Raw genomic sequence first — 19,038 nt, 5'->3', positions numbered from 1 at the left:
AAGAGTAAAGTTAGGTAACATTAAATACTTGGTTCTTACTTGGTACAAGTAGGTTCTATATCTAGCATTATGTTGCAAAAATCACTAAAAGCAGTGCCCAAGTCCTTGGATTTTAAATGAAAATGCAGCATCATAATTTGTTTCATAGTGTGACATACAACATATAATAATCTAATAGTTTAACTGGTTTCATTTGATTGCTGTGACATTTCAGGGGATTTCTCAGAATCTCCCCAACCTGCTCTTCTAATCCTTTAACAGCCAAACAATAAATAAGAAACAACCTGCCAAACCACATTTCTCATTAAGCCAAAACAATCCCAGCAAAAACTAGCAATGTTTTCATCTTCCTTCACAGCCATTAGTAAGACTTTTTTTTTCACTGGTTTTCAACATGATTTTCTCTCTTCCCTCTCAGCGGTGATGTCCCATATTCGTAGATAAATCTAAATATAGACTTTGACGGCTGCTGAGCAAGATCCAGATATATTATAATAATAATAATAAAAAAAACGAAACAAACGGAAAGAAATGTAGGTGTCACCGAGACAGGGTGCAACAGTATGGAGATGGGAGAGGTGTATCATTGTCCACTGGAATGTATAGAAGAGCCAGTCAGTCACTGGGAATGGGGAGGTGGGTTCAGTGGCGTGGTGAGGGTGTTGGGGGTAGTCTCGGTGGTGGACACTAGTCATACTGGCCCTTCAGTCAAGCCCTCCAGGGGAAGGGTGGTGGCATTGTCAGTGGGCAATGGGTCGTCCTGGGGATGCGAGGGCGTGTGGGCAGCAGCAGCCAGACTGGCATAAGGCAGGTGGCAGTCCGTGTGCAGAAAGGGTGGATAGTGCTGGCGATAGCAGATGTACGCAAACAGCAACCCAATCACTCCTCCAACAAAGGCGTCTGCAAAGTCACACAAACACGTATATTTGAAGGGATGCATATACAGTTAAATTTAGCTTATGCGGAGGAAGAAAAATAACACCTGTACTTGGAATGAGCACAATCGATTAGGCATTACTTCACTGTACTGTATGTGCAATAGTGTTCCAGTGAGCATTTATCATTCCTGGCTAGTTTAGAGCATGATGAAAGTAAACTGAAAGGCAAAGCCATGATTCTGTTCTTGCCTCTGGACAGGCTGTCTCTGTCATTTTGTCATCTACGCTGAACAGTTTGGAATTATACCTGCCCCCCCTTTAAGCTATAATACATCATATAATATCACACTGCCATGCTGAATATTAAGGCTACTTTCATCATGGAGTATATTGTTGGGTATAGATCAATATGACATGGTCAGCTGGTGGCTGGAACAGCTAAAGTACAGGATTCCATAATATCAAAAATGGTATTTCTCCATATAGCGCTCACCGTACTCCATTTGTTTTCTCCTTCTGGGTGAAATGAAATATAATATTCTTTCGATTTCCACCATTCGTAAACTATACAATGCATGAGCTTGCTCTGTGAATGTTTCATCGACTGCTGTCAGCTGAATTTAATAGACTGTGACTTGATGCAATATATTAGTTTTGGTGGCCTCATTGATAGAAACCAAGCCTTTTCCCCCCCGGATGACAGACTGAGCCCACCTCCAAAGTACGAAAAGGGATGGTGAGAATATAATCCATCAAACATGGCTCAGCACCCATGGCTAATGGGAGCTCCCAGCTTGTGTTTACACTGAGTGCAGATTGGGGCCCCCTCGAGTTTAATGGGCTGCACCATTGCTGCTTACTTACAGTCTGCCAGGGAGAGGGAGGAGAAAAAGTATGTGCAGAGCCAAGATATACTAGGAGGACTAAAAAAGTGGTTGGCTTGCATGTAACTGCTCTATGTGTTGTACACCCTGGTTGTTAAAATAGTTGTCTGTTTTGTAGCTGCCCTGCTCCCCATGAACATATGGCTTCTAAAACTAATTAACACCATACGACAGAGCTGTCATATTCTCTCCCGCACCCCAACCACATATGCATTCCCTCTGTCCCCAAAAAGTCTCCTTCTAGTTCTTCCAGACCAGAAATGCAAAAACTCCAGCTTGTAATAATAATATTCTTTCCAGGCTGCTAAATTAAATGCCACCTCATTGTCATCTCAGGCTCTTTTCAGGAAATCAAAATGCTATAGCAGACAAAAAATAGCATTTTAACCAACACCATTTTCAGTCTGTGGGGCAAAAAAAGCAAGCTGCCCAGCCGGATTTACTGTACAGTTAATTTTAGCCTTTCCTCGATTCGTTGATCAGCCATTCTGATACATGTTTAAATTACAGCACCCTGAGTTTGACTTATAAATAATCTGTATAATAATTATAAAAACGCCTCGAGTCAGGTGTGATTGAAAAAGACTTCCGCACAGCAATCCTTCTCAGGCTGACACAAGCAGATATAACACTATGTAAGTTTTTAACAAAGCAGCATTTTTGCTGAAATTCTGATTAATACATGAAAATCCTATTCATGTGTCCCGTGTCTGAGCTGTTAGGCGGACCTTGCCAGTGGTGTTTGTAGTCGCAGGTCCGGGACAGTGCAATCATCATAGCACTGTAGAGAGGCAGCACCGTGGCACAGAGACGCCAGCTACGCCCTCGACCTTGATCCGTAAAACACTGCAGCTTCCCCGCCAGGTAGAAGGAGGTGAAGCCAAGTCCGGAGAATGCAACTAGCAAGCAGAGAAGTGGGCAGACAAAGAGAAAGAAGAAAAGAGGGTCAACACTGAAATGTACATTACAGCATTCACATAAACTCTCCTCTTGTATATCAGCGAAGACATAAACTGTCTCAATGGACTTTCTTGTAAAAGTCAGTTACACTGCATGAGGGACAATTGTGCAACAGTTAGTGCAAAATAATGAAATCAACAATGAAACGGACAGCTATAGTGTGATGACAAAGCATTTTAGACAGAAAAAGGTAACAAAGGTAACAAAGCAGCCTGTCCACTGCCAACCACTCGCAGGTAAGCTCACTAAGGAATGAAAATTCAGTCTGTAGGAAGGATGCCTCCGTATTAAATCACTCTGTGCAACAGGTAACTAAGAGCAGGTGAAGACAAACAGACATCCGCATCTACACAGCTATACTAAGCACAACCAAAACCCTGATGGAGACTTATCACGCGATGCGATGCAAGTTTGAATGTGGCGTCAGTGTGCATCCCTGAGCCAATACACAGTACAAAATAAGATTCCTAAAGACTGGTTTCTATGCAAACACTGCCGAACTGAGATAAGAGAGGAGACTATGTCAGTCCCAAATTACACAATTATTACACCTCCTCTGCACTGGCCCACCAATAGCCTGAGAGTCTGACGTCGCAGTGAAAGCTAAGCTGCTGGTAGCGCTGTGCTGATCGAGGTCTTAGTTGATGGTGGTTAGTGTAAGAGAAACAGCAGAGGTCTAATTGTATGAATTGAAAGGTTGTGCTGAGAGAGCGTCATTAGTTTACTGCTGCAGCGGGCCAAACAGCACCCATCAGCACCCATCAGATGCCCATTTGTCACTCAACCCACAAACCAGGCCAGGAATAGGACACCCGGACACATGTGTAGCCTGTAGAGAGAGAGAGAGAGAGAGAGAGAGAGAGAGAGAGAGAGAGAGACGAAGAGAGAGAGAGAAAGGATGGTGTGAAGAAAGGGCAGAGGCAGAAAGCCCAGCTGTCTCAGTGGCTGTCCTGCTGCCAGGGAGCAGGAGTTGGCTCTATTACAAGAGCTCAGCAATTTCCATCAGGCAATTGAGACCAATGTATTGGATGGCTGGTATGGGCTGATATTGGGTTGGGAATTATGGATGTAATGTAGTTTGCTTGGTTGCATTTTAAAAAATGACTCCTATATTGGATACTTTAACAGAACTGAATCTAATATGGGACTTTGGTTGGATTCCACATAGGTATGTGTGGTGCACTGTGTTTTCTTGTTGTTGCAGCCTTCATATCCAAGTTAATGATTTTTCAAGGATTTCACTCACATACCAAAAGTGTTAACCTGATGGTGGTGCTCAAGGAAAATTCAGGGGATCGTCAAAGTCAGTAGGCGTCATCGTCTGGTAACCATGAATGTCTGGGCAGAATGTCATGGCAATTCACCCATATTGTTAACATGGCCTTGAATTGGCCCAGCTTAAATAAATGGATCCTGTATTGCTGACTGTATGTGCCAAATGGGTGGCCTATACAATCTTACTTACTAGAAACCATATGGTGGTTAAGGTGGCAAGATTAAATTTGGCCAATGGGTCCCCTTTTAAGAGCTTAAGCTTTAAAGTGGACCAGTAGTTCATAGAATTTTGGAAACTGAATTCACCCAGGGCTAGATTAACCAAGTTAATACATTTTGCCAATTATATAAATCCATGTGGAGAGAATAAAATATGTTAAAAATTAATTGACACCTTGTGTTATACAAAAGTCATTATCACCACCCATAAAGTATGCCACATAGGTTCAACAGACAACAACACATTACTTTCATGCTTTCTGGCTCAGTTCATCAGTCCAGCTCTGTTCAGAGGTCATGAACAACCCATCTGAGACTCGCAGCCTCAGCATCCCTCGGGGCCCATACATCTCACTTCTGGGCGACCTCTCCACTTTTCCAATCACACAGAAGCTCACACCATTCATTTTAATAGCTCTAACCATTGCTTAGATGATTACATTACTCATTTGAATAGACAGAACTAAATTATCCATGAACAAGTAAATCTGACTAAACACTTTAACTGTGGAAAACCCCACAGCACTTTTACATGAGAAAATCACACATTTTCAAGTTTCTATCAAGCTGCGATCCACCAGAGCAGAGATCAAAACATTTATTTCCTTATCTCAATATGCAATGTCATCTGGATTACTTGAACAATACATAGCTTATTCTGGTTTCTTACTTGTTTTTTTTTTTTTTGTATTAATCAAATCCATCTCCCAAATTCAATTTATTTCTAAGTGCACAAAACAAAGCTGGGGATCCAGCAGAGACCCAGTTTACCACTATTACTTGTTGTAATTATTCATTCAGAGTGATAAGGGCTGGAGCTTATCCAAGAATGCTTTGAAAACAAAGCAAGGAAACAAGGTGGACAGGTCACCAAACTCTCAGAGGGTGTTTTTGGTTATTAGACATTATAGGTTTTAGGCTCCAAAATTGTGCTAATGGTCCATTTAAAACCTATGTGTCTCTTTTTTAAGTATTGGGCTTTTATGGCAATTTAATCTAAGTTGTAATAAAGACAGAAACATATGAAGTGAACAATATTCTGTTGACTAGTCTGTTGGTCTGTTGACTAGTTTAGAATTGTAACACTATATGAATAGATTTAATGAAACTAAGCAATATTGTGTTTTTTAAAAAGGTATCATAAGGAAAATGGTTCACTGTAGCAGTAAATGTGCATGTTTTATTTCAATACTGCATACAGACAATATGTTTGCAGACACGGTGAGTCAACATCTTGAGGACTACACTAATAGAAATGCTTCGGGGATATGCATAATACATGAGTGGGGACAGCAAGTGTGTGTCCCTCACACACATCTACATGCGCACATAAACACATTTCTTCATTTAAAATTAGCATAATTAACTAAGCCAAAACATTTTCAGCAGTAGGGTGACACAATGAATACTAGGTGTACCCAGCAACCACTGAAGGATGCTCCCCAAGAGGCAGCAGGGGACCCTGAAAGACCAGAGGATAGAGAGGAGGCTAACAAAAGGAAAAACATCTTGGTAAGAAATCCGCTTTGTGCAATTAAAAAGCCTCGACGAGTATTTCCCCCTAGACAAAACAAAGATGCCTAATTAGAGTGATGAGTACAGTGCGATTGCTTTCTTCATCTTCAAACAAACACAGGTTTGTTCAGAGGATGCAAGTGAAGACGAAGTCTGAATGCACTTTTTTAGAGAGCACATGGGGTGATTTCTGTAAACAAGGTAGAATTGAGATATATATATATATATATATATATATATATATATATATATATATATATATATATATATATATATATATATATATCAGTTTCAGAACAATATGCAATAAGTATCAACACAATAATTCCATGTGTATGTAGGTACATTATGAAGGCATTTCAAACCAGTATGAAAACATTAACAATCCTCTATGTGACACCCGAACCGAGACCCCCGTTTTCAAGTGGACCAGAGTTAGAATGAGCTTTCTCACCACCACACCCGTCGCTATGGGCGGGCCATAGGGGGCCGGGCCCGCTCCCAAAAATGATTGTGCCCCCCCACTTGAGGCACAGACCTCTTAAAAAAATTACTTTAATTTTATATTATCATAGTTGCTAATTTTGTGTTGCATTAATGTTGCATTCTTTATCATTAAAACATAAAAAATATCAATAAACAATGGTGTGATTTTTGTTTGATTGATGGGAATCTACACTGCAACAGCCTATCACGGCCTTACTAAAAAGAAAGTTAGGCTACGACGTGACGTAGCCTACGTCAGTGTAGCCGCTCAACAGTTACCGCACATTTTTGAAAGCTGGATGAGTTTTCGCCGGCATTCGCTTCAGCTCGTCATGGATATCCGTAAGTGGTTGAAAAGCCCACCAACATTCTCCTCCTGATGTTGTCGTTGGAGAAGGAGCCCCTGGACGACAGTCTGAGCCTGATGCTAGTAGCTCCGTGGAGCCCGACCCTGGGCCTGGCAGGACCTGCAGGTCAAGTGCAACTGCGACTGGGGCAGCATTTGGGCCACAACTAACTGTTGAATCAGGGGGTGTGACGGACAAACCCAAACAGGTTGTGTTGAGGAAATATCCAGTCAAAATGTTTGGTTAAAAAAAAAATGATAATTTTCCTCTAGCTGGTATTTGAACAGGGACTGGCTTGCGTGGGCTACTCGGTGGAAAAGGACTCCGCATTTTGTTATGCCTGCACGAAATTCACATCTGTATCATCGGACGCGACTTTCTTCATTAAGGGGTTTAAGATTTACAGACAAGGGCTTAAATAAGCATGCAGCTTCAAATGACAGGAGGGACTGGAGAGAGGACAGGCTGCCTCCACTCAAAGTACCGGTAGGTTCAAAGTCTCTGTGCGCGTGTGTACGTGCGTGCGTGTGTGTCGCATGACACATGCATAGCCATGCATATCCTTCTGTTGACTGCTTTAAAATGCAATGTTTGAGAGATTCTTCTGGTGTTACATCTAATATGTTGTATAGTCAAGTGTTTTATGGATATTCATAACATTGCTTCTATGTAATGTGTTGTAGGCTATATAGGCTACCTGGTCATATTGCTGTTGGTTATGTTTAACGTGATGATTACGTGCAAATAGTATAACAAGAGTATATGATTATTATAAATATACGTACTGTACGCTAATAATAATTGTGCCCTCCCATGTATTTGATATGCCCCCCTTAAGACTGAGGTCTGGCGACGGGTCAGCTCACCACCCCAAACGAACCGGACTATGCGACGAAACGCTCCAGCGTTCAGTTTAAATGCACCAAACAGCTCATTCTGAGCTAAAAGTACGTTTGAGCTCAGTATGACTTCATTTTGTGTGTAAGTATGGTAGCGATGGAAGGGGTCAGTTGTGAGGGAGGTTGGCTGGGCGACAACTGGGTAGAACCTCACACAAAATGGTTTAAATACATTTCAAAGTAGATAAGTGCTCTTTCAAAGTACAGGGTTCGGCTCTAGATTCAAAGAGTGGTGTCATGCTCTGGTCAATGCCTCTGCAAAGTCTAATGGATAATATCAGTCTCTTCACCTTTCTCCCCAGTATTTCTGTTAAAATATATATCATTGAACTACCAGACCACACGCAGACACAACCTGTCTAACCAATTACTGACAGAAGCAGTTCTGTTTTCCATCTCCCAGCCATCTTCCTTCTCTCTCATTTCTGATTTGACCTTTGACCCCTGCAAGAACCCGTGAGACACCCCTCTGCCTCCCATCAGAAGCAATGCATATTAACCAACCAGTGGGCTCTTAATCTATTTCACCCATTGACATACAAAAGCCCAACAGGAGCTCTTTATTAGCTGTATAATTGCAGTAGCACTCCAACACAAGCTGATTCTCAACCTCTTCGGACACTCCAGACGGACTCAAGTGTTCCTGAGTGAGTTATAGTAAACATAGGAGAGTGTCATTCTCTCTAGATACTGAACTAATTTGATGGACATTCCAATCAAATGCAAGGGATTTTATCAGTGAGCCATAGGCTCAATCCCCATTGTGTTAGATAGGGACTAGAGATGCATCAACAAACCAGCCGGTGACCGGAATTGGCCGGTTTTCACGTACTCGGCCATGACCGGCGACCGGCAGGTCTGTCTGACATATGCCGATTTCATGCCGGTCAATGCTACAATTAACTGACGACATAAGTTATACGAGTTACAGTTCTCAAGGACGCACGCACACGCGGACTTTTCCGCCATGCGTACCTGCTTGCGGTGTGAAGCGCGTGTCCGCGCTATTCTCGCACATGTAGGGAACCTCGTGAATTAACCTGCAACATGTCAGCTGTTTGGAAATTCTTCAGCATGTGTGCACGTGATAACAAGTTTGCAATATGCAACACCTGCTAGGAAAAAGTAGGGCGTGGAGGGACGACACCAACAACCAAAATCACATTTTTTTTTTGGGGATATTGGATGTGAAAAGAAGGAAATGGTTCTAACATTGCACTTTAGATGTGTGTGAATTTCCCACACCAAGAGTCATTTATTTAGTTCTATTTTATAGTGATCCATGATCTGTTCAAAAAATTTTCTATGTTCTGTGCAAAATGTTCTATTAAAGAAAAGATAGAAAATAAATATGTGTGTGTGCTGTAAAGTGGTTAGAAAATATAAAATATAAACTCAGTATCGGCTGGCCTAACTCAAAGAAAATCGCAATTGGCGTAGAAAGTTGTAATCGGTGCATCTCTAATAGGGACTTAAGATAAGCTAAGATAGACTTTATAAATCCCGCACTGGGGAAATTCCTGACATTCCTTAACAGACATGTATTAAAGGAAATCTTCAAGATTATTACTTTAAATATAGGAAGATGTGTTCAAGTGAAAGAAGTAATGTGGAGATTCAAAGATGTGATTAGGTCCCTCTCACAGGATTCATTGTTTTTTTTATCATATCTAATGGCTTAATATGCACAGGAAGAGATGTGAGATGAATATGAATAAGAAGGGGACGAGCTACAGCTAATGCTTCAGGGCCTGCTTGCTTTGCAGCTGTGTATATTGGTGCAGTGGGTTCAAGGGAGTTAGTATTTATCTGTTTGTTTTTCTCTTTCTGGGACCTGTCTACTCCAATGAATGCTACTTTGCCATGAAGTGAAGAAAATAATGAAATCACAGAGAACCTGAGCAGCTTTAAAAACTTTGAAATGCAATAATAGTTTGTGTTTCTATTTTTTTTTTTTTTAATAGCTGTCATCAAACACTAAAGCAAAGTGCATGTTTCTATTTTTGTCCTGGCTGATCTTGATGGATTAGTTTGGGTTTTATTTTTACCATGCAGAGTCTCTGCATGCAAAAACTGTTTATTTTACCTATAGTCTGTGTGTCTCAGGCTTCATACCAGAAGTAGTGTTGCAATACATCCAGATGCCACTTTTGCTATCGGTCTGCCCCATGGTCTGCCCTTATTCCCTGTCCATTGCCAGAATTGTCTGGGTAAAAGATCTGTAACATATGCATGGTCCAACAAGCAGTGTCCTGGTGAAAGGGGACACAGACAGGAAATTGGATTTCTTCTGCTCTCTAGACATGCTGGCATACGGTTGCTCCCTGTGTCCCCCCCCCCCCCCCTCGTAGCACAGCTCCCTCAATCACTTTCTCACTCACAGCGCAACAACATAAGGCTATTAGAGCTGCTGCGGAGATGGATGTAATCCATACACAGTGCTGCAGTAAATTACAGAGAAATGTCCTCTGCTATTTCTAATGGGTCACAGCCAGCACTTCAAAGCATTTCTTTCTTAAAGCATGTGTCTGAGAAGTATATGCAACTTTAACATTATGCTAAAACATCACTTTAAAACAACATGAAATTAGAGCAGCAGTGAAAATCGTATCCATCTTTCCACACAAACAAATGAGTACAACAACCAAAATCACATTTTTTTTAGTTGGTATTGGATGTGAAAAGAAGGAAATGGTTCTAACATTGCACTTTAGATGTGTGTGAATTTCCCACACCAGGAGAAATTTATTTAATTCTATTTTATAGTGATCCATTATCTGTTCAAAAAATGTTCTATGTTCCGTGCAAAATGTTCTATTAAAGAAAATAGAAAATAAATATTTGTGTGTGCTGTAAAGTGGTTAGAAAATATGAAATCGGAATCGGCTAAAATCGGTATCGGCTGACCTAACGGAATCGGAATCAGCCTAGAAAGTTGTAATCGGTGCATCTCTAATAGGGACTTAAGATAAGATAAGATAGACTTTATTAATCCCGCACTGGGGAAATTCCTGACATTCCTTAACAGACATGTATTTAAAGGAAATCTTCAAGATTATTACTTTAAATATAGGAAGATGTGTTCAAGTGAAAGAAGTAATGTGGAGATTCAACATGTTCACAGCACCACAGATATGTACTTCTTTTCAACTTGTGACAATTAAATGCATCAATTGGATGCCAACCGTTTGTATGCATTTTTATTTACACATTCCTGCAGTACTTAGGAATTCTGCATAATTACCTTGTTAAATGTGAATGTGCATCCAGGGTGAAAATGTAATAAGGATGTTTGAACAAAAGCAAACAATATAAATATCAAGCAAGCAACAGTCTGGGCACAGCTCACTGGAGGATATACAGATATATTCTTTCATTTTGCAAATTCAGTGTAACTCTAGTGTAAACATTTTACTGTTGTTGGACTTTTCTGAGTCGCAAGAGCAAGACAGAAAAGAAATTCAAAGCCATGCAGTAACCAGTATGTTTTATCTTAGATGTGTCTTCACATGCCTGGTGCACCAAGTAATTCTGAGCAGCTATTCAACATCTGTGTGGCCGACAGCAAACACTCCATGCACACCACTCAACATTCATCTGCCGGACAAAAGAAAAACATGTGAATTATTTAACATCCTGCTGAAACTGAAAGCAGCTTGGAAAGCAATATGGTCAAAAAAAAAAATGTCCAGTGTCCCCAATTGGCCTGCACAGCTGAACACAGCAGGAAGTCCAATGAAACTGAAACAGTAGCTGTGCATTCAACACTCAGCCGTACACCAAACGAGCAAGATTAAATGCGCTTGACTCAATCAACCAAACCCGTGAGCGTCTCGACGAGCTGCTTCGGGATGTATAAATTGAATGGCAACTCGTCGCTACATGTTGTAATTAACTTTGAAGAGATCATCATGTTGAAATGTGAAGTAAACACCTTCTGCACACGCAGTCAGCACACATGGGTATTTTTTACCTGGTGAAATGTTGCTCAGAGTGTCGAGATCCCACTGAGTGAATAGCTACAGTTGCATGCAGTTTTAATGACTCATTGTATGAGTTCTGATATCTTTTGGCTTTGTGTTGCAAGTGCTGGATGGTGAACAGCTTGGACTGAAAACTGGTACTCACAGGAGGAATGGCTGCTGGGGAAGCTCTTGCGTCCATCAGAGACTAGATCTGGCTCTCCGGTGCACAGCATCCTCGCATCCCCCTTTACTTGTCCATCAGGGAAACAACGCTGGAAATAATCGGGCCTGGGTCTGAAAATCATAAATAACCCCCGAAGTGTCGTTGATGGCGATAATTCCATTTACTTGTCAAACAATTCATTGTCCATAAATCTAGTAAGTGAAAGCTGAAAATGTGAGAGCCTACAAATTAAAGGGATAGTTTGGATATTTTGAAGTGGGGTTGTATGAGGTACTTATCCATGTTTAGTGTATTACCTACAGTAGATGGCGGTTGGTACGCCCACAGTTTAGAGAAGCAGGAGTACTGACACATAAGCTAAGCAATGTAACACAGACAGCAGCAAAACGTATTATAGCCAACTTAAAAAATGCCCACCAAAAAAAAAAGTCAATATCAGTTTAAGTGTACGCTATATTTAGAATATTTTCACCACTTTATCTTGCTGTTAGACAACCCTTTACGATGGAGAACTGAATACGTTATCTATATTCTCTTCAAAGCCACCATACTAAAACAGTGAATCCAAACTAACCCTTTAAAACACCAAAGTCACAGAATCACACAGACCAGCCATCTACAGTAGGTAATACACTGACTATGGATAAGTACTTCAAAATATTCAAATTGTCCGTTTAATCTCTAGCATCACTGACAAAGCCCGAATGCTTCAGTTTGTTCAGCATACCTGCCAACAATCAACTTGATAGTATTCGTGAAGACTCCATTCAGGGCGAGGGCCAGGGACACAGCTGGAGAAGGAAGATTGACACACACAGTCAAATAATCTTAGGCACAGATGAGGTTGACACAGCATTTTTAATGTGAGCAGCGTTCATAGAAATAGTGATGCTGTAGTAAAATAATTGATTTTTACTATCAGTGCAATCCAGCTTCTGGCGGGTTGCCTACTCTTCTGACATAATGCACAAATAAAAAAAGCCAATTAGGTTCATGGGAATTTCCCCTGCAGCTGGACAGATGGCTGTCAGGATAAATGTGTGAAGCCTTTCATACTTTATAAGCAGCAACAGTAGCAAGCAGGTTTTAAACACAGTGAAAGCTTCAAAAACACAGACATTAACTTTCACACACACACACACACACACACACACACACACACACACACACACACACACACACACACACACACACACATACAAACACACAGAGAAATAGACAAATACATATATAGTCTTCCCATAGATCTTTTCATCTGTAGTTAAATCACATCCTCTGTGCCACCAAATGAAGTGAATTACTGCTCATGTGGTGCTTCTATTCCCTCCCAGTAATAGATCTAGTTGAATGTAAATGATCATTCAACAAAGCTAAGGGTCTACAGCCTCGCTAGCAGCTTTGTGATGCTACTTTGGCACAATGGTGCTCTGAGCTAAATGCTATCAGCCTTTGTTAAAAAAAAAAACTTAAACTGAATCCTATATACAAAGAGACTTAAAGGTCCCATGACATGGTGCTCTTTGGATGCTTTTATATAGACCTTAGTGGTCCTCTAATACTGTATCTGAAGTCTCTTTTATATAGACCTTAGTGGTCCCCTAATACTGTATCTGAAGTCTCTTTCCCGAAATTCAGCCTTGGTGCAGAATTACAGCCACTAGAGCCAGTCCCACAATGAGTTTTCCTCAGTATGTGCCATTTCTGTGTCTGTAGCTATTGAGGAGGAGAGGGCCTTGACCAACTGCCACTTTGCTCGTTTGAAAGCCATGATGTCTCTCTCTCATGGGTGAGCTAAATTCTCTGGGTGAGCAAAGCAGAGAAAGGGGTGGTAACCTTTCCCCTTATGACCTCATAAGGAGAAGATTCCACATCGGCCCATCTGAGCTTTCATTTTCTCAAAGACAGAGCAGGATACCCAGGGCTCGGTTTACACCTATCACCATTTCTAGCCACTGGGGGGCCATAGGCAGGCTGGGGGAATGCATATTAATGTTAAAAAACTTCATAAAGTGACATTTTCATGCCATGGGACCTTAAATAACAGGGGTAATGTGAGACCATCTATTTGACCTAGTTGAAGGTCCCTGCTCCGTCTCTCTTTCAGCTAAGAGGTCATTGGCCTAAAAAACATTGAAGACCCCTGTCCCAGAGGAAAGCCACCAAAGTCTTTAGCATTTAAACTCTGGGCACCAAAAATGTCTGTACAAGTGGTGGACAGACAGATCAATGACATACTGACATTACTATTGTAGTAAAAGATGCAACCGATTCTACTCTGGCTCAAAAGGCCAGAGTCTTTTGACTCCACCGGTCACTTCTCAAAGTTTCCCCTTTAATTATTGTATTCGTTGAAAGGAAGAACAGAAAATGAATACTCAGGATTCATTCAGTTAAACTATAACAATCTTTAGTAAAATGATATTGCAAACAGATATTTCAGATGCATACCAGCCGCTCCTTCAAGACTTTCTCTCCCTAGCCACCAACAAAGTCTCTCCGGGTCTGACACCGGACCTTCCTTTTCCCTATTCTTTTATTCATCTTCAGGTTCCTCCTCCCTTCATTGCGTCTGGGTCGCCATTTGGTTGGATATCACTCGGACTTTCTGTCTCCGAGAAGATAGCGAAGTTGCGCGCTAGCCTTGGGATCGCTCTCATTCTCTTCTTCGAAGAGGTTCTTTGAACCTGTCTTATCTTACACATACCAGACAGGAGGAGACAGCAAGGCTCACTCTACAGGCTACAGGACATTCTTATTCTAAACCAAATATATTTCTACACTATAGACAGAGCAAAAAAATAGTCACCAATTGGGAGAAAAGGTATCCCCACAGTGGTGCTGGGAAATGATTGCACCTACTTAGAGCCTATTTAACTGTAAAGCAATCACTGCTTCAACTCAACTTTGGTAATGGGAAACAGGACTGCTGTTGGTTGACAGGTGGGTATTGCACTGTAACTGTGCGTTCATTTAATTAGCTGCGAGGCAATCCACTAGGACTCATCATTAGCCAGAGTTCCTGCTCTCACAGGTTAATCCCAGTAGTCTGCAGGTCAATTGAATGCAGCCCACGTTGCCAGAGCTCAAGCATATTATCTTCCTGAGCTGCTAAGAGGAGCAGACTGTCAATGTTATTTAACAGCTTGTTAATTTGGCCAAACTCTGGGCAGATCAGATGAAACCCCTAATTGAGGCATGTTCTGTTTGACCAGTTGAAAAATGGGACATTAAACAATGTGATTCCCTGCTTTGTCAGATCCCAGGCCAAACACTTACTGTATAAATCTATTGCTCCAGCTCATACATAGTCTATTTAGTCTGATGGTCATTTAAGCATTAATTAATATGCCTCCTCCTCCTCGCACCAAACAAACCAGTGTCTGCCGAGTTAGCTGGAGTGGCATAGCTGGTCGAACATATGTATCCCCTGACCTTGTAGCAGTATCCATGTTGCTACACACACATTCTCACACACATTCTCTCACACACACACACACACACACACACACACACACACACACACACATTCTCAGCCCGGGTGCTATATTAGTAATGTGCTATACTGTATATTTCTGCCTTGTGGTTTTGTGCCTCCAATTTAGCCTTGCATCTGCAATTTTTAAAGGGTGTGAGAGAAACTGATGCGATTGGCCTTTCTTGCAGCTCGCCACAAGTGCACCTGCTGATACAGCATTCCTCCTCCTCATAATGTATTCCACCAGCGTAAGTGTCTTTGGTCTGTGCTGCATTAGGATTGTGCTTGTGCCTCTGGTCATCCAAATTGGTCACATGCACCTATACCCCAGAGTTTGCAGTGGTGGTTGCACTAGGGTTCAGTCTCAGGAAATTAGAGACCCACTGAGTAAAGACAGCGTTTCTGCCATCATTTACCAAAATCCTTTGCATTCAACTCATATAGACAGCCCATCTGTTGAGGCTGATTGGAACCCAATCTCTGCATGTCAAAACAATTCTCAGTGACATCTTACTGTCTAAATATTTTATAACAGTGTCTTGATTTTTGATATTCATTATCAAAGCTCTGGTTGAAGTTTTGACAAATTAGACCAGATATGCAGACACCACACAAACTCTTGCTATTAAAATATCTCTCAATGTCTCGCCAACTGGAAGATTACTCCACGGACACACACCAAACAATAAAGCCTCTGCAAGATCTCACATTAAGATGATGAATAATATCGTTCTCGCAAAGTCTTTTGGAAAATATAATCAAACTTTCAAAATCTCGACTGATGGATAATCACACAGTTAATCTGCAGGAGTTTGGGAATGATAGAGGGTTATTGGACGACTCTACAAAGGGAACATTGGGCCTCATTCACCAACCGTTCTTACGAAGAAATGTGTTCTTAAACCCTTCTTACGCACTTTTTTACGAAGATTCTGGCATTCACTAATGTTTTCTTAACTTGGATTTGTTCTTAGCTAAGAACTAAATCTACGAACACTGAAAAGCACTCTTACGCACATTTGAGTGATGACAATTTGCTCCAAATGATTGCTTACTGCATTTTATTTAATTCTACAGTCGTTTACAATGATAGTATTGTACTGTAATGTATTTCTGATCATTTGTTGATGAAAAATCATATTATTCAAAAAAGACACTAACACTGCAATTTACATCAGCAATTAAACTGATTAAATCCTGCGTTTTTTGGTGATTGGTCGCTAGTTATAGGGCCGAAATGCAGTGGTAGAATGTAACAAAGTACAAATTCTTCGTAACTGTACTTAAGTACATTTTTTACGTATCTGTACTTTACTTAAGTAGACTCAATAGTGCACAGCCTACTTTTGACTTTTACTTTGTTACATTTTGCAGCAACTATCTATACTTTCTACTCCACTACATTTCTACAATGTTCCGTTACATTTTCTGATCAGTTTCGCCCCTGCCAAAACGTCTTCCTGAACGTCACACGTTTCTCTCACCAGTAAAGTTTGGTTGCCGTAGATACTGTATATATGGGTTGCCGTAGATACTGTATATATGGGGCACCGCTGATCCAAGGCCGGCCCCGGTGCTGCAGAGCCCGGGCGCAGCGCCGCTGACCCTCGGTAATACAGCCCCGGTAAAAGTGAAAATGAAAACGTTTGTTTTTTTATTATTCCCGTTTTTAAATCATAGTTGCCATCTATTTCTCACCACAGCGTCGTTTACTCTTCCGCCAGGCTGTGTAAGACGCGTTCATATCTTATTTATTTGGCTGGACCTCTTCACATCTCCCCATTTGCGCTGCTTCACACACTTTATTTGCTTACTTGCATGGTTAAAGAAAATGAAATACATCCATGAATAAAACCAACCGCATTCTGATTCTAACAACATATTTCCGTTTCATGGTTAGGATAGGAACTTTTCCTAAAAGCCAGGCCTTGTTTGTGGTTGTGGACACGTTCTACTTTTACTAAAGTAAATATGTCTCTGGTTATTTGTACTTTTATTTAAGTACTGAGATTCAGTACTTCCTCCACCGCGGCTCCGACAAGCTCCGACAAGCTGTCTCCCAGGAGGTGCACAGGAAGTGTCATGTCCATATATGGGAATTTTTGGGGCGTTTTCTTATGCTAATTAGGAACAACTGGCACGCGCTTTCAGTTACGAATACGTGGGATTCATCAATCCTAAGAACACAGGTGCAAACAAATCTGCTGTTTAAGAACACGTCATAGAAATCTTCTTAAGAACATATTTAAGAGAAAACTTAGGAAGATATTGGTGAATGAGGCCCATTGTGTCCTTTTTACTCCTAAAGGGAAATAAACAGGCGTGGATGTGATTGCAGAGTGCACTGTTTCAAACAATAAATGCACAATATTAGCAAAACCAAGTTCTGTTGGTATTACAAGGGAGAAAATCAAAAAAAAAAAAAAAAAAAAAAAAAAAACTCCCAGCTTAATTACGTCTGTTTGAAAATTTGATTTGTGAATTTAGAATTAGACGACCCTCAGGGCCAACTTTGAACCCAATACATTTACAGGAATACAGGGATAGCTACCATTCTGTGACTTTAGCTTGAGATGTAAAAATAAATTAGTACAGTACTTTTTTAACTGCACACCCAGCCCAAAAACTGCTTTCATGATCGGTCTTTCTCATTAGGTCTAGAGACAGCATTAGTTCAAAAGAAATGTTCAAAACTATGATCATGTATCGTGTCAGGATAATGGGCTCCCTTTTAGTCTTTGTTCCTCTGAGGGAGGTTGTTTTTCTCTACGACTAATATAAAGCCTTGTGGAAGTGCTTCTCTGCAGGTGGCCTGTTCTGTTCTATACAGTTCTGCAATCACTACACCGATGGACTGATGCACTGAGCTAGCCTCGCTCTACCAGATTCATCACTGTGTCTCTTTAAATGGATTTGTGTTCAACTTTCTTAATGCTCTTAGATGTGCCAAAGCTTCTGGTGGTGGGGGGAATCTGTGTGAGAGAAATGTCCATATGCTGTGAAAATCAAACAAATAGCGTAATAAAAATAGTAATACAAATATTAAACACTCATAAATACGCATGGCTTTTGCAATTAACACTAACTTGTGTGGTAGCATACTGACTGTAGCACACAGAGTTGAAATATCAGTACTATTAAGCACAATAAAGTACCTCTAAGTGAACAATTAGCCCATGCTTCCAGGTAGCATAGGGGACAGATTATATTTCGTAGTTATTAAAAAAAAACTCCAACAATATGTGCAGCAATTATAATATGTATGCTGTCATTTTAAGACCTATCATAAGATTGTGACAAACAACATCACATTTGTGACATTTCAAGTAATTGGCTCCACGTACCTAAACATGCCTCTTTGAGCTCTGTCTTGTCCGTCCTCTGAATTATCTTCACCACAAATATCACCGCCAGTGGGGTGAGGAATGAAATTGCCTGGGAGGAAATAAAAAAGAAGAAAGTACAGTTATCGTGACATTAGAGATGTGCTGCTGCAGCATTTCCGCGGGGTCTGTTTTGCAGGTTAATTGTCAAATAACTTTTGCCTCCGGGAATGAACCTACCTATTATTCAGAGTTAATTTTAACAAGGCAAACTGCGGGGCCAAACAAGCTTCTTCATTGTTCAGCCGGGTCTCTTGCCTGCACAAGAGGGAAAATTCTGCTCCTCACTTGATAAGATTTGGGCCTCCACAGCACCTCGGTAATTATTCATGCCTCAGAATGGATTAATTACGTTTTGGCCAAATTTAATATATTTGCTTTGCCTTAAGCAACAAAGGTCGTACAAACAAAGGCAGAGTTTCAGTTCCATTATTATAAAACGCATACTAAATTTCCCTCAAGTGCTGTTCATCAGTTCAGTCATGTGTACATTTGTGTAACTCTGCCAGTTTGTAACTAATTTTGTACCCTAGGCAGCACTTTTAAAGTAGCTGGATCCAAACTTGTT

The 19,038-nt window shown here is 40.9% G+C and overlaps 1 protein-coding gene across 1 annotated transcript in view; it reads right to left on the bottom strand.

Annotated features, from left to right (window-relative positions):
* Positions 1-644: 644 nt before the first annotated feature.
* Positions 645-19,038, bottom strand: part of plpp4 (phospholipid phosphatase 4) — a 31,667-nt gene continuing 13,273 nt past the window's right edge. The window contains exons 3-7 of the mRNA XM_028604190.1: positions 18,432-18,522; positions 12,340-12,403; positions 11,592-11,722; positions 2,491-2,661; positions 645-900 (exon numbers count right to left, since the gene is read on the bottom strand). Of these exons, the coding sequence (XP_028459991.1) occupies positions 692-900; positions 2,491-2,661; positions 11,592-11,722; positions 12,340-12,403; positions 18,432-18,522 (666 nt within the window). The 3' untranslated portion in view covers positions 645-691. The remainder of the gene's footprint in view (positions 901-2,490; positions 2,662-11,591; positions 11,723-12,339; positions 12,404-18,431; positions 18,523-19,038) is intronic.

Source organism: Perca flavescens, chromosome 17, assembly GCF_004354835.1.
Source record: "Perca flavescens isolate YP-PL-M2 chromosome 17, PFLA_1.0, whole genome shotgun sequence".
Lineage (NCBI taxonomy): Eukaryota > Metazoa > Chordata > Actinopteri > Perciformes > Percidae > Perca > Perca flavescens.
The sequence above is the reverse complement of the archived record's forward strand: the minus strand, read 5'-3'. Positions and strand labels throughout refer to the sequence as shown.